The sequence below is a fragment of the Dendronephthya gigantea genome, unplaced genomic scaffold, assembly GCF_004324835.1.
Source record: "Dendronephthya gigantea isolate DGI-Jeju-01 unplaced genomic scaffold, DenGig_1.0 000012F, whole genome shotgun sequence".
NCBI lineage: Eukaryota > Metazoa > Cnidaria > Anthozoa > Malacalcyonacea > Nephtheidae > Dendronephthya > Dendronephthya gigantea.
Genome location: NW_021163022.1, coordinates 2,097,562 through 2,113,360, shown reverse-complemented (window position 1 = coordinate 2,113,360; position 15,799 = coordinate 2,097,562). Strand labels below are relative to the sequence as shown.

At 36.2% G+C, this 15,799-nt stretch overlaps 2 protein-coding genes across 2 annotated transcripts; one reads left to right on the top strand and one right to left on the bottom strand.

The window, feature by feature from the left end:
- Positions 1-729: 729 nt before the first annotated feature.
- Positions 730-3,666, bottom strand: LOC114519131 (prefoldin subunit 6-like). Its single transcript, XM_028539206.1, has 4 exons — positions 3,561-3,666; positions 2,664-2,734; positions 1,982-2,103; positions 730-1,145 (listed from the first exon to the last, which is right to left on the bottom strand). The coding sequence occupies exons 1-4, from the start codon at positions 3,631-3,633 to the stop codon at positions 1,025-1,027; spliced, it is 387 nt and encodes a 128-aa protein (XP_028395007.1). The 5' UTR covers positions 3,634-3,666; the 3' UTR covers positions 730-1,024.
- A 237-nt stretch (positions 3,667-3,903) lies between these two features.
- Positions 3,904-7,775, top strand: LOC114519130 (surfeit locus protein 1-like). Its single transcript, XM_028539204.1, has 7 exons — positions 3,904-4,445; positions 4,779-4,958; positions 5,067-5,139; positions 5,470-5,517; positions 5,602-5,716; positions 6,289-6,370; positions 6,896-7,775. Exons 1-7 carry the CDS (start codon positions 4,204-4,206, stop codon positions 6,960-6,962), a joined length of 807 nt encoding a protein of 268 aa, XP_028395005.1. The 5' UTR covers positions 3,904-4,203; the 3' UTR covers positions 6,963-7,775.
- Positions 7,776-15,799: the final 8,024 nt, after the last annotated feature.

Genomic DNA, 15,799 nt, shown 5'->3' with positions numbered 1-15,799 from the left:
CGGCGTATTCGAACATGGTCGAGTGTACCGGAAAACGGAATATTCGACCATGGTCGAGTATACCGGAAAACGGCGTATTCGACCATGGTCGAGTATACCGGAAAACGACGTATTCGACCATGGTCGAGTGTACCAGAAAACGGCGTACTCGACCATGGTCGAGTCCCCCGGAAAATGGCGTATTCGACCATAGTCGAGTCCCCCGGAAAATGGCGTATTCGACCATAGTCGAGTCCCCCGGAAAATGGCGTATTCGACTATGGTCGAGTCCCCCGGAAAATGGCGTATTCGACTATGGTCGAGTCCCCCGGAAAATGGCGTATTCGACTATGGCCGAGTCCGCCGGAAAATGGGTATTCGACCATAGCCGAGTCCGCCTGAAAATGGGTATTCGACCATAGTCGAGTCCGCCGGAAATAGCGTATTCGACCATGGTCGAGTCCGCCGGAAAATGGCGTATTAGACCATGGTCGAGTCCGCCGGAAAATGGCGTATTCGACTATGGTCGAGTCTGCCGGAAAATAGCGTATTCGACCATGGTCGAGTCCGCCGAAAAACGGCGATTCGACTATGATCGAGTGTACTGGAGTCTGAAAAACGGCGTATTACACGATGGTCGAGTCCGCCGGAAAACGGCGTATTCGACCATGATCGAGTCCGCCGGAAAACGGCGTATTCAACCATGGCCGAGTCCGCCGGAAAACGGCGTATTCGATGCCTATATATGCCTTTAAAAAAAATAACTATATTAAACAAATCTTTCCATCGTAACATACGATATTTTAATACATCATTAAAATATTCGCGTTTGCAAGTTACATTTCCCAATAGTCATGTCACAGTCACTTCTTCTTAATATTGTTCATAATATTGTCTTATTGATGCAGAACTCTTCAATTTTCGTAGTTCAAAAACAAAATTAAATACTTTCACGTCAAGAATCAGCAAACCTTTCCCACTTTGGTCAACTGCTTTTTGAAAACCTCCATTGAAAGCATCGTAGAGAATATCTTATCTTTCTTACCTAGTTTGCAGCCTTGGCTTGCATTGAAAGTTGCTGAAATTGTTGTTGAAGACTTCCTATTTTCTGCTTATGACTGTGAAACTTGCTTTCTAAGTCTTGCATGGTTTTGTCATGACGTTCTCTACAAAATTATACAATTTTAAGTTTAAAATTTGGCTTAGGGCCTGTTTACATGGAGCAAGTTATCCCGGCTAGCGAGGTAAAAAACACATCACATCAAAGGCTTAACCTGATTAGTCTTTCATTACACACAGTATTCACCTCGCTTAGCCGGGATAACACGGTCCATGTAAACAGGCTCTTAGTGTATTTTTTTAGTTTTATTGAGGGATACGAGGGTACTTGTACAAACAAAAGCTGTATACTTATGATTATGAGATATAAGATACACCACATATATTTTACAGCAAGTTTGTTAACCCAGGTCTTCTAATGCAGGAAATAAATACATTGCTCAGGGTCAACAGACTAAAAGCTTTGCAGAAATACATATACCGGTATATATAAATATATATGTGGTGTACCTACCTACAATGTTCATCGTGCAAAATTACATGAATATAGTGAGCTGTGTAGTGTCAAAGAACTGTTTGAAAATCATCAAATATTCATCTTTCCCCTAGTGGTAGAGTCAGGGTTCTCTAAATGAATTTTTTTACAAAGTCACTCCTACAAACTTTAGCCTTCTGTACTCTGTAGATAAAAAATGGAATATTTCCTATATGCAACCAGTAGAAGAGTCTACTGTGAGCTTGAGTCATAGATAAGGCAAATTCACAAATATCACAAATTCTCACAGCATTATCACCGCTTTCACTACTCACCATATATGAGCTGATATATTATGTGTAGCTCAGTAAGTATAGCTACTTTATAAAGCTATTTAAAGATATCTACATGGGCTTCTTCTATTGGTAAATGGACACACACACTCCCGCCTCTTTGTCAAATACTTACATTTCTTTTTTGATATATTGAATTCTTTTTGTTACAGTATCTTTTGCTTCTGTTGGATCTTGTTTCACTAATACTGGACCAATTAACTTGTAGATTGAACCTTCCCCAATGTGCTTTAATTCCTGCCAATAATGGTAACCAATATTACAACAACCAGTGTGCCTGTTTTCTTGGGCAAATAGCTTTGCCATTGGGGTTGTAAGGTTAAAAAATATTCTTCATTCTTACAGCAGGGGCCGGTTGTTCAAAAATGGGTTAGCTTGACCCAGGGTTAACTCAAATTTTCAGAACAATTTTTTAATCGCTCGTTTATGAAGTTGAACGTGTTTTTTCATAAATATTTTCTGGATCAATAAAAGTCCTTTTTTGCAAAGTCTTGAAACAAAGAGCAGTGCAGAAGCATATAAACCAAAACAGCTGAGTAAAATTTAGCCCAGGGTTAGCGCTAACCTAGCTTTGAACAACCGGCCCCAGAATGTTTGAGTGTGCAACATGGCTATATTAAGTGCACCCGGAAAAAGGCAATGGCATATGTGTTAATAGTTCTTTCTGTTTTTCTAACATGCATTGTCATTCCACTACCGAAGAAGTACAAATTTTGCATAAAATTCAGCATTTGATACTAATAAGCCTATTGCTGTCAGAAATGCCTGCAAATCGCAATACTACAAGTACTATTTACCTCCAAAACAACATTATTCTCATTCAGTTGTGCATCAAGTTTCTGACGAGCACTTAGAGTCTTTTGAATAGCTGATGAGAAGAAAAGCCATGGTTAGAATGTATCCAAATGAAAAAAAATATTCAGTACAGAATTTACTAATCAGTAGAAATTACTCTATATATTATTTTCAGGAACACCATCTCTAAACATGTGGATATGCTAGATTTCACATTAATTCTGAGTTGTATCATTTGGATGTAAATAGGCGTGTATTTTTTGGGCATGTGTATTACTTGGGCGTCAGGGTTTCCACAACTTATTTGCATAAGACTGTGCTCATAGGGAAATGGTAAAGACAAAAGAGAGAAACAAAGAACATTTGTACCCTCCCTCAAGGTTGTCATTTTGAAGGAAATTTCCTTCAATTGTGGAAACGCTGTTGGACGTGTGCACATAGGGGTGTGAATGATTGGTGCAGAGATTGACATATATTAAAAAATTTAAATTATTGACTTTGGTATCCAATTGCATAAGTTCAATTATAACTACAAAGTTTGTAGTGACCTAATTTACATAAAATTCAACCATAGGATTCTCTTGGAAGCTTCTCCCCCTTTTAATGTTGTATAAGAATAAGATGTGCTCAGGGGAATCCGGTATGATATGCGTTACAGTTACAGTTCGGTACAGCCGGTTTAACCTTCTTCAAATTGTCATGTAGACTTGTAGTCTTGTTACAATGTTACTCTTGTATTGTACTGTACTGTACTGTACTATAGTGAGGGTAGTCGTACTGACAAATTTATTAAATTAATACCGTACACAAAGATTGTTACAGTCAGTTGCGCAATGTTATAGTTCTTAGCTACCAGAGTACACATCAGAGAATAATAAAATAAAAAATCTTCACTCTACTTTTCTGAATTCCTTGGAACTTTTCCACTTCTTGTTTCATTTGATTTTGAATTGAGTCCACCGTATCGGCCATCTTGAATTCGCGCGGACGGACGAATTTAAAACTACGCAGTGCGCATGCCCAGAAAATTCAGAAATACAACAGTTAGCCAAGGCTCTTCCGCAAAAACCCATAGAATAGAGATTATAAATAACACTATTTATAATCACAATATTTATAATCTCTATGCAAAAACCCGCAACCTCCGCAAAATATTCTTTCCTACAATTTAATACCCGATAATTGGCTGCGAGCAAGTGTTTGTGTTCTGCCTTCCCCGTCTTTCGGCGCCGTAATTGTCCATCTGTTAGAGGATCGATTTTAGAGTATAGAATTGCCCCGTTCAAAACAAGGTACATTTATCTATAAGACTATATGGCATTCACTGTTAAGAGTTGGGTTGGCACTTGACAGGGTATTTCATAATTGCACCGCGAACTGTGTCTGTGCAAGTGGAAATCACCCCTAGTTACTGAAATAAGAAGAACACCTTCTCCAGGTATTATATAGCTCAGTGGTGAAGTTGTTGAAATAACTGGGGTATGCTGTATAACCTTATATAATCTAAGGAGTGTGTTCTTGGTTATCCAGTGCGCTATATAAATGGCCATATATTCACTTAGAAGGTGGTCATATGCATTTTCTCGATGTAAAATGGTTTTCAAGTTCTCAACAAGGAGTGCTAGCATGACCTCAAAGAATAGAGCACCTTTGCTTCTTACAGCAATGCCTGTAATTTCATTTGGCCTGGGGACATGGCAGGTGTATCGATTGCAGTGGAAGAAATCGCTGATTAAACAACTTGAGGATAGAACTATGAGAGAACCATTGGAAATAACAGATAGGTTGGTAGTGTGCTTAAGAGGGTTGGTATAGATACCAAACTTAGGTCTATCAGCAATCTGCACATAGCACACATACTGGCCTGATTCCAGACCTTTAAACATGTTTCAATGGCTAAAAATTGCTTACAGGCAAAATGAAGGAATACAGAAAACTGTGGTGTTCTTTTGTTGATTTACCAGCTTAGGGTTGTATTCATAAATATAACAGCTACAAAATCTTTCTTGGACTTTTTTATTTGTTTCTTTGACCACCTTAAATTGAAATTGTCTGGGGGGAAAAGTAGCTGTATAATTAAAATGCATTAATCAGTTTCAAAATTATTAATTCTAAAGCTTGGAATTGCTCAAGGATGAAAAAATGCAGTACAGAAGAGTTAAAATAAGAGGCACATTTGACCATTCCAAAGAGTTGCATATATTTCCACGCTCGCAAAATAATGATGGAAGATCAGGAATAAGGGGACCAAATGCAACTGGTGCTCAAATTGTTACTCCATTTCGTTTGTCATCAGGGTATGAAATTATATATCTAGCAATTAATTTTTACCTCAAGCTATAGGCAAATATGATCTACGGATCAGCCTAAGCCTTTGTAACTAATGAATTGGTTTTGTGGTTTAGTGAAATAATCTTGGTAAATAGAGGATGGGTTGAAAAATCCAAAAAGAATCCTGTAACAAGACCAGAGGGTCAGGTAGATCGCTTTTTTGAAATACAAATTAAAAATGAAGTAGGCAAAACAGATGGGTTCTGAAATTCTCAGGTGTTGCTGAAATGCTGCCTCAGTGATAAACTGTCATGCAGCAAGATATTGTAATTAGTTTTTTGAATGGTCTATCACTTGTTAATATTGAGCTAATAAGGTGGGAATATAGATGCAATATTAGCATATGCTAGCTCTCATATTCATTTTCTCTCAGTTTTTTCACAGTTTATCTAATCTAGAGGAGAGAGATTTACTTTTATAGGTTGACATAATTAAGGTTTGAGCACCCTGAACTAACAAACATTCTGTTTGTCCCAGGTTGTTGGTGAAGTAGAATTAATTGCTTTCATTCGTCTAGGACAAAAGGTTAGAATAATTTTGTTATCCATATATGTATATAATCTTTTTAATAATTTAAATCACTGTTATTACAAATCCTTGGTCATTTAGAGACCTCAGTTTGTTCCAAAGAATGATGTGGAGAAAAATCACTGGCATTATTGTGATTTGGATCAAATGGCGGAGGTTACTCAGTCGCTGCCCATTCTAGTTGATGCTGATGCAGGTTTGTTTCCAGGCTTGTTGACAGCAATTAATAGTTAGGGGTTCCCAATTGTATACCAACAGTGCCATGGCTATAAGATGTCAGATCAGCACTTTGTAGCAATCTGTCCAGGTTGTCTACTTTGTTTTTTCCTTTCAGATGCACCAAACACTTATTCCATTTTATGGAGATTTTATGAAACGTCCTTGGAATATAATTCCGGGTTTGCATTCCGGATATATATAGTCAGTGTTATTATATACACAGTGTGCTTTAGGATTTGCAAGTGATTTTACTATTATTTTCAATCCACGTTTGAAAAACAAGTCCTAATGTTCCGAAAATTGTTTTTACCGCAAGTTTTCAACGCCAGGAATGCGACTACGGAAACGACGCGGTGAAGCCAAAACCTGGCCCAACCCTAATTTCCTTCGGAAAAAAAAAGCACAAATGCAAACATTCATAAAAAAACTTTAGGACTCGTTGTTTTTGATCTTGCTGAAAACACACCTCAACCTTTTGATGGACTTTTGCACTCCTGCTTAATAGTTAATCCCGGCTTAAATGATTTTTTTTTATTTTATAACTAATAGGAAGTACTTTTCCTGGAGGACCCATTGGAGGACAAACAAGAGTTTATCTGCGAAATGAGCATTTACAGTATATCTTTACATGGTGGGTGGATAAGCTTACACAACTTGTTGCGGTGGTAAAATATCTTAATAAACATCAGGGGCCGGTCGTAGAAGCCGAAGGCTAGATAGCGCTATCCACCAGATAGGAATTTTTTCAACCGTTCCAAAAGTGCTCGAAAAGCAGTAAAATTTCAGCTTTGGAACGAAAAATTATCGACGAAAATCCTGAATTTAGGAATACTAAAATTTAAGATTCAAAATTATACCTAACAACAGGCGAATTTAAGCAAGTGAAAAAACTATCAGGACAGCCTTCATACAACCGGCCCCTCAGACAACGTTAATTTTTGCCATAATAAACGGAACAAGGCATCCCGTTTTCTGTCAATTTACTTTCCAAATTTTCAACCGCAAACATCCGGGAATTATTTTTTCCGCCATCCTTTTCTTAGTCGTGAGCTCAGTGGTTGTGAATCGGCCATATATTCTCTAGACTTTATTCTATTTAATGCTAATATTTAAATACCGCTACCTATAAAGATAACATCATTTTTTATTTGTTTAGGTATGGGCTTTCATTTGCCACTGCTTTAATGTTATACAAATTCCGAAAATCAGGCAAATGGAGATGACGTAATATGTGAAATGAACGACATGTAAAAGTTCAACATCTCTAGAAAATATAACAGGAATTTATGAATATATAAAGTATTGTATAGTAGGCCATACCACTCTTAACAGTGGTGGCATTTTCAGTGAATAAAGGTACAGAAGAACTATCAGCGCCCAGCTAAATTGCATGTTTAATAGGAGAGAAACGTAATATGTTTAAGAGTAGCCATCTGCTATTAATTTAGTCATCGCACTTCAGATCCCTCCTCCTCAAAAGCGTATATAGAAAAAAAGAAGAATGTTGATAAATGTGACTCGTCACGTCTTTCTATAACCAACCTTATTCATTTTGAAAGACGACTATAACAAGCTGAGGCACGCCTTAGAAAATAAAAGGTCTCCCAGAAATAGTTATTTTACAATATATTGAGTGGGGTTGAAAATAGTGGGTGCAACTATTCAGCTTTCAACAAAATTGTTTGTTGGGCTGTACTATAAATAACCCAGTTAGAAATCTTCAACTTCCTAATTTTTGTTTTATAATTATCGACTTATTTTTGTTTGATAATTATCGAGCAAATCGTCATATATTTATTTGTATTTGCTGTCTATTTTGGAAAACATAGTCATAGCATACATTTAAATATTTCAAAGGCATGTATTCTATTGCTATGGTGACCTAAACATACTTGTACGACTTAACAATGACGTCACCGAACCCTCTAAGAGCAGCCGGAAATTAGACAGTTCATTAAGAATTCCGTCTGGTAAGGATACACCGGATAACCGGTATCGAGTAACATCAAGCTTCATAGCTTTATCGTGAGGGGTGATGCCGTGATGCAAAAAGACTTGAAAATCATGATTGATAGGAAACACATTTGCAAAATACTTCCCTTCTGAAAAACAAATACAGCTTTGTTTTGCCGATATCTGAATATTAGTTAAATTAAGAAAAGTAAAGTACTGGGACAGAATAAATCAATATTTAGAAACGCAATTTTGGAGAATTTATTTAGGGATAACCGACCGTTTAGAAAATTTGATTCATTAAAAAAAAATGGTCTCAACGTGCTTAAACAGAACTTCGGTCCCAGTTAGTCTGCCTGTTTGTAATAATATATTGAAAAACGCCCCCAGACAATTCAACTTTCTATTTTCGCCCTTTAAAACTTTGAAAGTCCTTTATTTGTATTATTCGTCACCGAAAAGTTCTTTATTCTTTCAGCTTAATATCCTTCCTGCTCATGATTTTTCTACAAATTATAGTGTGTGTTAATTGTAACACTAACTGATTGTCCGCAAATCGAACATCTGAGACATGAACAGTTGTTAAAAAGTCCCTAAATTTATGCTGGCTGAATTCAGAGAAAAATTCTAAAAACGTTTCGATATATATATGGTACGTCGACCACCAACAAAAAGTTTAATTATGGCAACTTGAGATGAAAGCTATTAACTTAAGTATAGGGCAAGAGTTGACGTTTTGAAATTCCGGTTGAACTTTCCAGATAAAAAATGTTAGACCAGACGATAACTCATGAGTCAGCATTGCAAGTACCGTTCCATCATCCCTGTCTGGCAACAAGAAAGGTTTTAATGGAGTTTCGTCAGTCACGTTTTGCGACATGTGGCGATAAAATACATTTTCTGAATGCGACTAACTTTGTCCCAAACCCAGTGTCGCAACTGCAACAGAAGACTTTAAATTAAGTTGCAGAATAAACTACACAACAGGGTCGGTTGTTTAAAGCTAGCTTAGCGCTAACCCAGGATTAAATTACATTCAAGAGTTTATATAGTTTATGTGCTTTTGAGCCACTAGCTGTTTGTTTAGAAATTATGACTTTTATCGGTCTTGAAATTATTTATAAAAATTGATTATGAAGTTTGCAAGCAAGAGGTTGAAAAATTAATGTAAAGATTTGCTTTAATCCAGGGTTAAGCTAAACGGCTTTTGAACAACCGGGCCCTGGAGTATAAGACTATGTCTTATTGTTATAGCATTGAACTGCTGTATGCATGAAAACCTGCGGTTTTTATTAAATTGATATCAAGAATTCAATCAATTTTTGCAGAGTTTGCCGGCGGCACAAAGGCAAAGCTAAACTAAAACTTAATTCACGTTAAACTGTGAAGAACAAAGAAGTCATCCTGCATATATAGTTCGTATATAATGACGCCATTCCAGAATTTCAGTTGACCTGAAGATGTCAACTTTTTTTAGTTGCCATCTAATAGTGGATTGCCCTTCACAGGATAGTGGCCGGTTTTAATGCCGTGTGGTTTAGGTGGTTTAAAAGCTGTAAAAAAATTGCCTGCTTTAGTTTGCTAGATGACCTCAATGTAACCCACTCAGTATTTTTATTGCTTTTCAAGCATTTTAAAACGGTCGAGAAAACACCAACCATGCAGTGAATGTATTTTAGTATTTTTCAATTGTAAAGCTTAACCATATTTTTTACTATAGAAATTTTGACAGCTTTTTATGATTCTTTTGTCTAAGAGTAGCTCAGGGAACCGAGACGCCTGCATTAGTCATTACACGATTTCAGATGTTTTTGCGGTTATTTTACTTGTGATTTAATGCAAACAAATATTTCTTCGCCACTTACTCTGCGTGATTTCTAGCTTCTTCCTGTCCTTGCCTTGGGAGTTGGGACTTGGCGACAAGAACACGAATGCACGAGGGAAGTCGACAAAATGCGGCTTTGCGTGGGCAGTTGTATTTGGAAAACATTTTATCACAACGCTATCATAAACTCAAACTGAAAATTATACCTGGTTTGAAAAAAGGAATCATGCGCTAGCTTCAAACAGTTTCTCCGATCAACATTAAATTTTTGTAACTTTGAATTAATCTGAGGCTTTTTGAAGATCCTGTGTGTGTTGTGTGTTTGTGCATGCATGCACTGAGAGTCTGAGACGGATGTGATACGTCATGTACTGAAAACGAAACAGATAAAGATAAATATCACAGCGATGAGTAAGCTGAGTTCCATCACGTTGAACCTCTTGACAAAAGGTCAGGTCTCAACAACTAAATCTTTGAAATAGGTTTACAATGCGACATATTTTGATCAAATTATTCTCAGCAAAATCTTCAACAAAGAAACTTTAATAACCGCAGAAATTCCACCCACCCAACCGCTGTGCCTATCATTTAAGAATCCTTTAGTTTACCCGGCCATACGTTAATGGCAAACCATATTTTCATTCAAAGAAGTCTAAAAGCTTCAATATACTAGGATAAAATAATTATTTATCAAAAACCAAGAAATTAGTTATTATAGAAGGAATTCTCCGATGTGAACTGACCCATTGTATTTTAGTTATCTAAGGTTGACTCGAATAACTCCCGGCTTGTTCCCGAAGAAGTTTATTATAGGTTATTAACTATAAACTTTGATCAATATCTCTTAAATTTTTAACTGTCGCATCTTGCGAAGTCAAGAGGGCGTACGTGTGCATGTGTAAGACTCGCATGATGCATCTACGTTACAAGTATTATACAACAATATATTGTGGCTTGTGGTTAGTTGTGGTTGACACTTAAACATGTTTATGGATGGACTTCACGATTTTTGTTTGTTGTTCAAGCGCCCGATTGGTAGATGACAAAAATTTTAACTGGAAATGTTGGCGGAAAAAATTTCAAATATTTGTCGACCCACTTTACTTACAACTCATAGGAAGTGATCGATTCCCGCCCTTGATTAAAATTGTATTGGTGGTCATGATACTTGACTTCGATATTTACTATCAACAATTTGATACAAAATCAAAGAAAAATTATACAGCAATAATATATTTAGGGTACTTATTAGAGAGCAGTCGTGTTGCTTTGACTAAATAAAGGATTATTATAGTCACAATTTTTTTGTAGCCAACACTTCCTGATAACAAGGTGGTTTAAATGGCTTGTATGTTCGAAAAAGTAGCCGATGCTGACAGAGGTAAGCTTCTAATCATTGGTTATTAAATACTGAGAGTTTGGCATTCCTTATTCAGCTTTCAGCCACAATAGATCATGCTTGAATACAGGCATTTTATGGCCCATTGTTGTCCTGAATGCGAGAATGTCATTTAGTATAAGGTTCCTTATTATGCTGTTATCTTTGATTTAAAAAGTTTATGCCACTTTGATAAAAAAAACATTCAACTTTAAAAGTGTAGCGTAAGGTCAATGGACCTAATTCCTTTGCCAGCCTGGCCATGGGTTGAAGATTTTACGATTTCACAGTAACTCTCGTATAGTAGCTACTCAATCAGTAATCTATAATTCTCACCAGTCACTATATACATTGTACAGTGCCATCTATTGAGTAAATAGATACCACAGAGTATAATCAATAAATAAAATCAATCATGACTCAAGTTTAGTCTTACATCTTGGGACCACAATCCATAATGACATAATTTCTTCCTAAACTATTATTTAATTACTGATAATTTGATTTATTCAAATTTCATATAATTTAGCCAAGTAACTATAGCTGGAAAAATAGTAAGCCAGCCGGATATATAGGATTACAATTTTTTACACACATGTAGAAAAAAGTGCAAGGTCGAATAAAATAGAACTACAAGGTCACTGTGAATTGGATTTGTGACATCAGTTTCTTCGATTTTGCAACTGTCGTTTCCAAATCCAGGAACAAGGACTGTGGGCAAGGGAATTATGATTTGAATAAGTTTAATAACCCATCGTTAACCAGTTAAGCATCGTTATTCAATACATTATTATCCACATTCTGAAATTCTGGAAATTGAAATATCATTGAATAGTAGTGAAAGAGCGGGAACCATGCCACCTCATGCACTGGCGTTTCATAATACTAAAGAGCAATTATGTATGTATGAACTACGGTTCCGTCAAAACACGCTTAACTGCTTAAGTGCACGGGACAGCAAGATACATAACATGGGCCCCTTCCATAATAATGGGCCTCTTCCATCGTGCATGAATAGGAAGTTCCACGGCAGTTCCAAGAACGTAGGAACGTTTCTATGTAACATAAGGGGGGTCGATTCTCACGAAAAGCCATCATGGCAGAACGCAGGCAACCATTAGCCAGGAAATTGGGAGACGATTAGGACTAAAGAAACTGACTTGATGTACACTTTAATTGTCGTGTACACCTAGAGTATTTGCCAATTACCAATTAGGTCACACCTATACAATTGTCATGTACACCTAGAATATTTGCCAATAACTACACTGAACAAATTACCTAATTAATTAACGTTAAAAGTTAAAAACAAATTCCGAATAAACAAGACATCTTGAGAGTCAAAATATGAATCAAGCCCACAGGTTGAAACTAAACTAAATATAGCATACATTTTTAGTTTTATTAGTAACATTATCAAGTTTCCCGTTGCTTGGATTAACACACCTTTCGCCCACACTGGATTGACACGTGCGCTCTCTTTCTCTCTGTGTTGTATATGTATGCATTGTAAAGTATTGTTTTTCATTCTGTCTGAAGATGACTTTGAAATAAAGTCGAAAATTTACAGTTTCAACCTGTGTCTCGCTTGTTTCATATTTTAACTCTCAAGATGTCTTGTTTATTCGGAATTTGTTTTTTACTTTTTAATTGTCGCCTGGTCATGGTCTTCCGCTAAGACTTGGCTGCTTAACCCAGATGATTAAAGTAACACGTACCACATTCTACAGGCAAAAGGCAAATAGGCCTAATATATAAGAGTTTGTAATAGGTTTCTAGTTTTTTTATTGGTGAATATACTTTTTTTAAAATCATCCAACTAACTGAAGAAAGGAAGAATTGGAAGGAAGAGTTTTTAAAAAGTTTAATGATCATGTTCTACTTGGGAACTTGTTAGCATTTCAGTTTGTTCATTAATTAATTTCTAGTCAATCTCATTCATATCAGTGCATGTCATAAACAATTTTTTTACTTCTGCACTATACAGACAGCAGTAAATTTTTTTACCACATTCGAAGTATAAGTGTGTCTATGGCGAACGAAATGCATATACAACATCAAACAACAACATACCTCGTTTACTGATTGCATTACTTAGTAATGTGGTTACACTGACTAAACCAAGAAATCTTCATCATTGATTTCAGTTTGTGAAGATGAAAAGATATTTCAGGCTTTCAGCAATGTTTTCTGGTTCAGACTGAATAGGTTTCACCATCTTTGTTTCCAAATCTTCACCATCTAAATAAACTATCCACGAATATGGAAGCTCCCACAGAGGTATCCACTTGGTTGAATCTAAACTAACATCCGCAATTTAATTAACAACTTATGGTGTTGGCTTACATTACTCAGGCCAAGTACAGATGGTCAATAATGATGATAAACAACCCATCACGTACGTAGACCCGGGTTGACTTTAGCGTAGGTGTATATACACGTCACTCCAAAAAAAACACCTATAAGTGCTGGTACAGTAAAATAAAAGGGATCACGTTGAGAATTAGGTACACACTCAGTTGGTGCTATAGATGCAGCGAGGACAATACTCAGCCAATTAGCATCTGGATTCTGTAAAAATCTGAAGTAAGTCAAGCATATATAGTTTTATTTACATTAAATAGTATATTAACATCAGCTCTTAGCACGCTGCAACCTGAACTGAATTTTTCTTTACTATTATCACTCATGACAATTGACAAATTTCTCTCCTCTATGTTAAGATTACAGTTCCAGCTGTTTTTTAAATCTATGTCTAGTGAATGACGTTTGCAAATTCTGTAAACCACATATTCTTGTATACTCTATAGTATACTCTAAGGTACCTGGCGGGATGGTAATATGGGATATATGTTGCCAATGAATCATTTATAGTCACTAACACATATTTTGTTTGAGACATTCATTATGTCTCAAACGAAATATGTGTTAGTGACTATAAGTGCCATATTTTTCTCATGTACGAAATGTAAACGTATTATGTGAAAAAATAAAAGCGTGATCAATTCTTGATTACTGGACCGGGTCTTCCGTTATATTTGGCTTTTCAATCCAGTCATCCAGAGTGGTATTGATAAGCTCTTATTTTTCAGAAGAGCCTAAGTAAATCGGGCTGATTCACGGCATGAAAATTAATCTTCTTTTGTTCGCATCAGAATGTTGTATTTTTTCCTACGCGATTATATTGGGCCTTTACGCGTCATTTCGCTGGAGGATCTTGAAACCATGCATGCAGTAATTTACGATTAGGAACTGCATGTTATCAGTTATCCTGCAATACCTAAATCGTGTGAAAGAGCTAGAAATGTCGGACGTTAACCGACGTCTTTTTTATGATCGAATGCATAGATTGAACTGACGAATCCAGTGATAAACTGTTTCAATAAATACTTTTAGGAGTAAAGATATCCGTGCACCATGCAGCGGCAAATCAACCATTGCATTACTTCTAGGCCTAGGATGTGTTTGCTTATAGTTGCATGTTTCCATTGGCCAAAAATTTAACTTGAAACTGTACTGACAAATGATTTAATCAGTCCCCTAAAGATAACCGTTTGATAAAAGGTCCCTCCAATATATTTACCGGCATCAAAAAATAAAATGCAGCTAAAAGATAATATAGATACAGAGGTTGCATTCCAACATTGTAACGAATTAGAATATATACTATATATATTATAGTCTTTTCATTAACTTTGCTAAAGGGTTTTTTAACCGATACACGTTTACGGTACCTCTGGCTAATGCAGTTTGCGTTATATGATAAAACAAGCGTCATCGTGACAGTGACATCGAATATGAAAGCTTAGCATTAATATCTTATATCTATGCAGTACGGATAACGAAACCCAGCCGGACAATGCCCACACGTACTTCACTGAATTCGGAAATGGATTTTTTATTGAAGCTGTGTAGTAAATGCTTGGTCACGCGATAAAGTATTCATAATAATATCGGCAACTGTAATCTTGCCATCTATCATCCAACTACATGTAGTCCGTTTCATAAATATTCAAAAATCACTGATCTCAAGCTTTTTGTCTCGACATCATGCCTCTTTGATAAGAGTCAAATTTAGCACCACAAATATTCTAAATAGTTATTGTAAGTGTGCATCATAATATACGTTGCAGTGCCCACTACAAATGCAGTTAAACGACTTTGTATGGTTTCTATAAAAGTGGCTCATTAATACTGGCAAAAATGAAAGATTACAAGCACTTGTATTCTAATTTAATCAAAGATTTCTGAGATTATTAAAAGAGATCCACACAAAGGTCATGCATATAATTCTCGACTTCATTCAAAAAGTATTTTGCATGGGCTGAGTAATCTTCTCCCAATTGAAAAACTATAAAAAGGAAGTGCCCTCTTGAAGTTTGTTTAGATTGTATTGGTTTGGTTTGTACTATATGACTATTATAGGATATTGTGCGCGGGAGGGAAGCCATGACATGTTCAAAAAAATCATACCTCTTGAACGTTCTTTTGTAGTCATAAAAAAAATAAGAAAAGGTTTACTTATTGGTATTTCCATGCATGCTTGTATATAATAAGTATGTCACAATGCATCACGTCATTCAGTGTTTCTCAGTGTTATCGAGCACATGCAACATGTTCACTAGTATATAGTTGGACGATCACGTATTGTTGGAACAAACCTAAGTCGAGAGCCTTCTACCGATTAACTTATACTCGTCAGTCAACTATTGCCAACGAGCTGGTAACATATCGTTAAATACTGCAATTGGACAGGTTGGTTGCAATTCGTGTGGTTTTACAAACCGCAATCGGTAAATTAAGTTATTTCATGGTGAAATGAGCTGAGTGGATCTTTATACTACCTTTATACAGCACATAGGTTATAACTTCTGACTTAAGAAAGATATACAGGATTGAAAAAT

Coding starts and splice junctions, on each gene's coding strand:
- LOC114519130 (XM_028539204.1), top strand. CDS start 4,204: ATGGCCATATATTCACTTAGAAGGTGGTCATATGCATTTTCTCGATGT. Junction 5,140..5,469: donor TAACAAGACCAGAGGGTCAG/GTAGATCGCTTT, acceptor TGTTTGTCCCAG/GTTGTTGGTGAAGTAGAATT. Junction 6,371..6,895: donor TTACAGTATATCTTTACATG/GTGGGTGGATAA, acceptor TTATTTGTTTAG/GTATGGGCTTTCATTTGCCA.
- LOC114519131 (XM_028539206.1), bottom strand. CDS start 3,633: ATGGCCGATACGGTGGACTCAATTCAAAATCAAATGAAACAAGAAGTG. Junction 2,735..3,560: donor GTTCCAAGGAATTCAGAAAA/GTAGAGTGAAGA, acceptor TCTTCTCATCAG/CTATTCAAAAGACTCTAAGT. Junction 1,146..1,981: donor CAATATATCAAAAAAGAAAT/GTAAGTATTTGA, acceptor ATAATTTTGTAG/AGAACGTCATGACAAAACCA.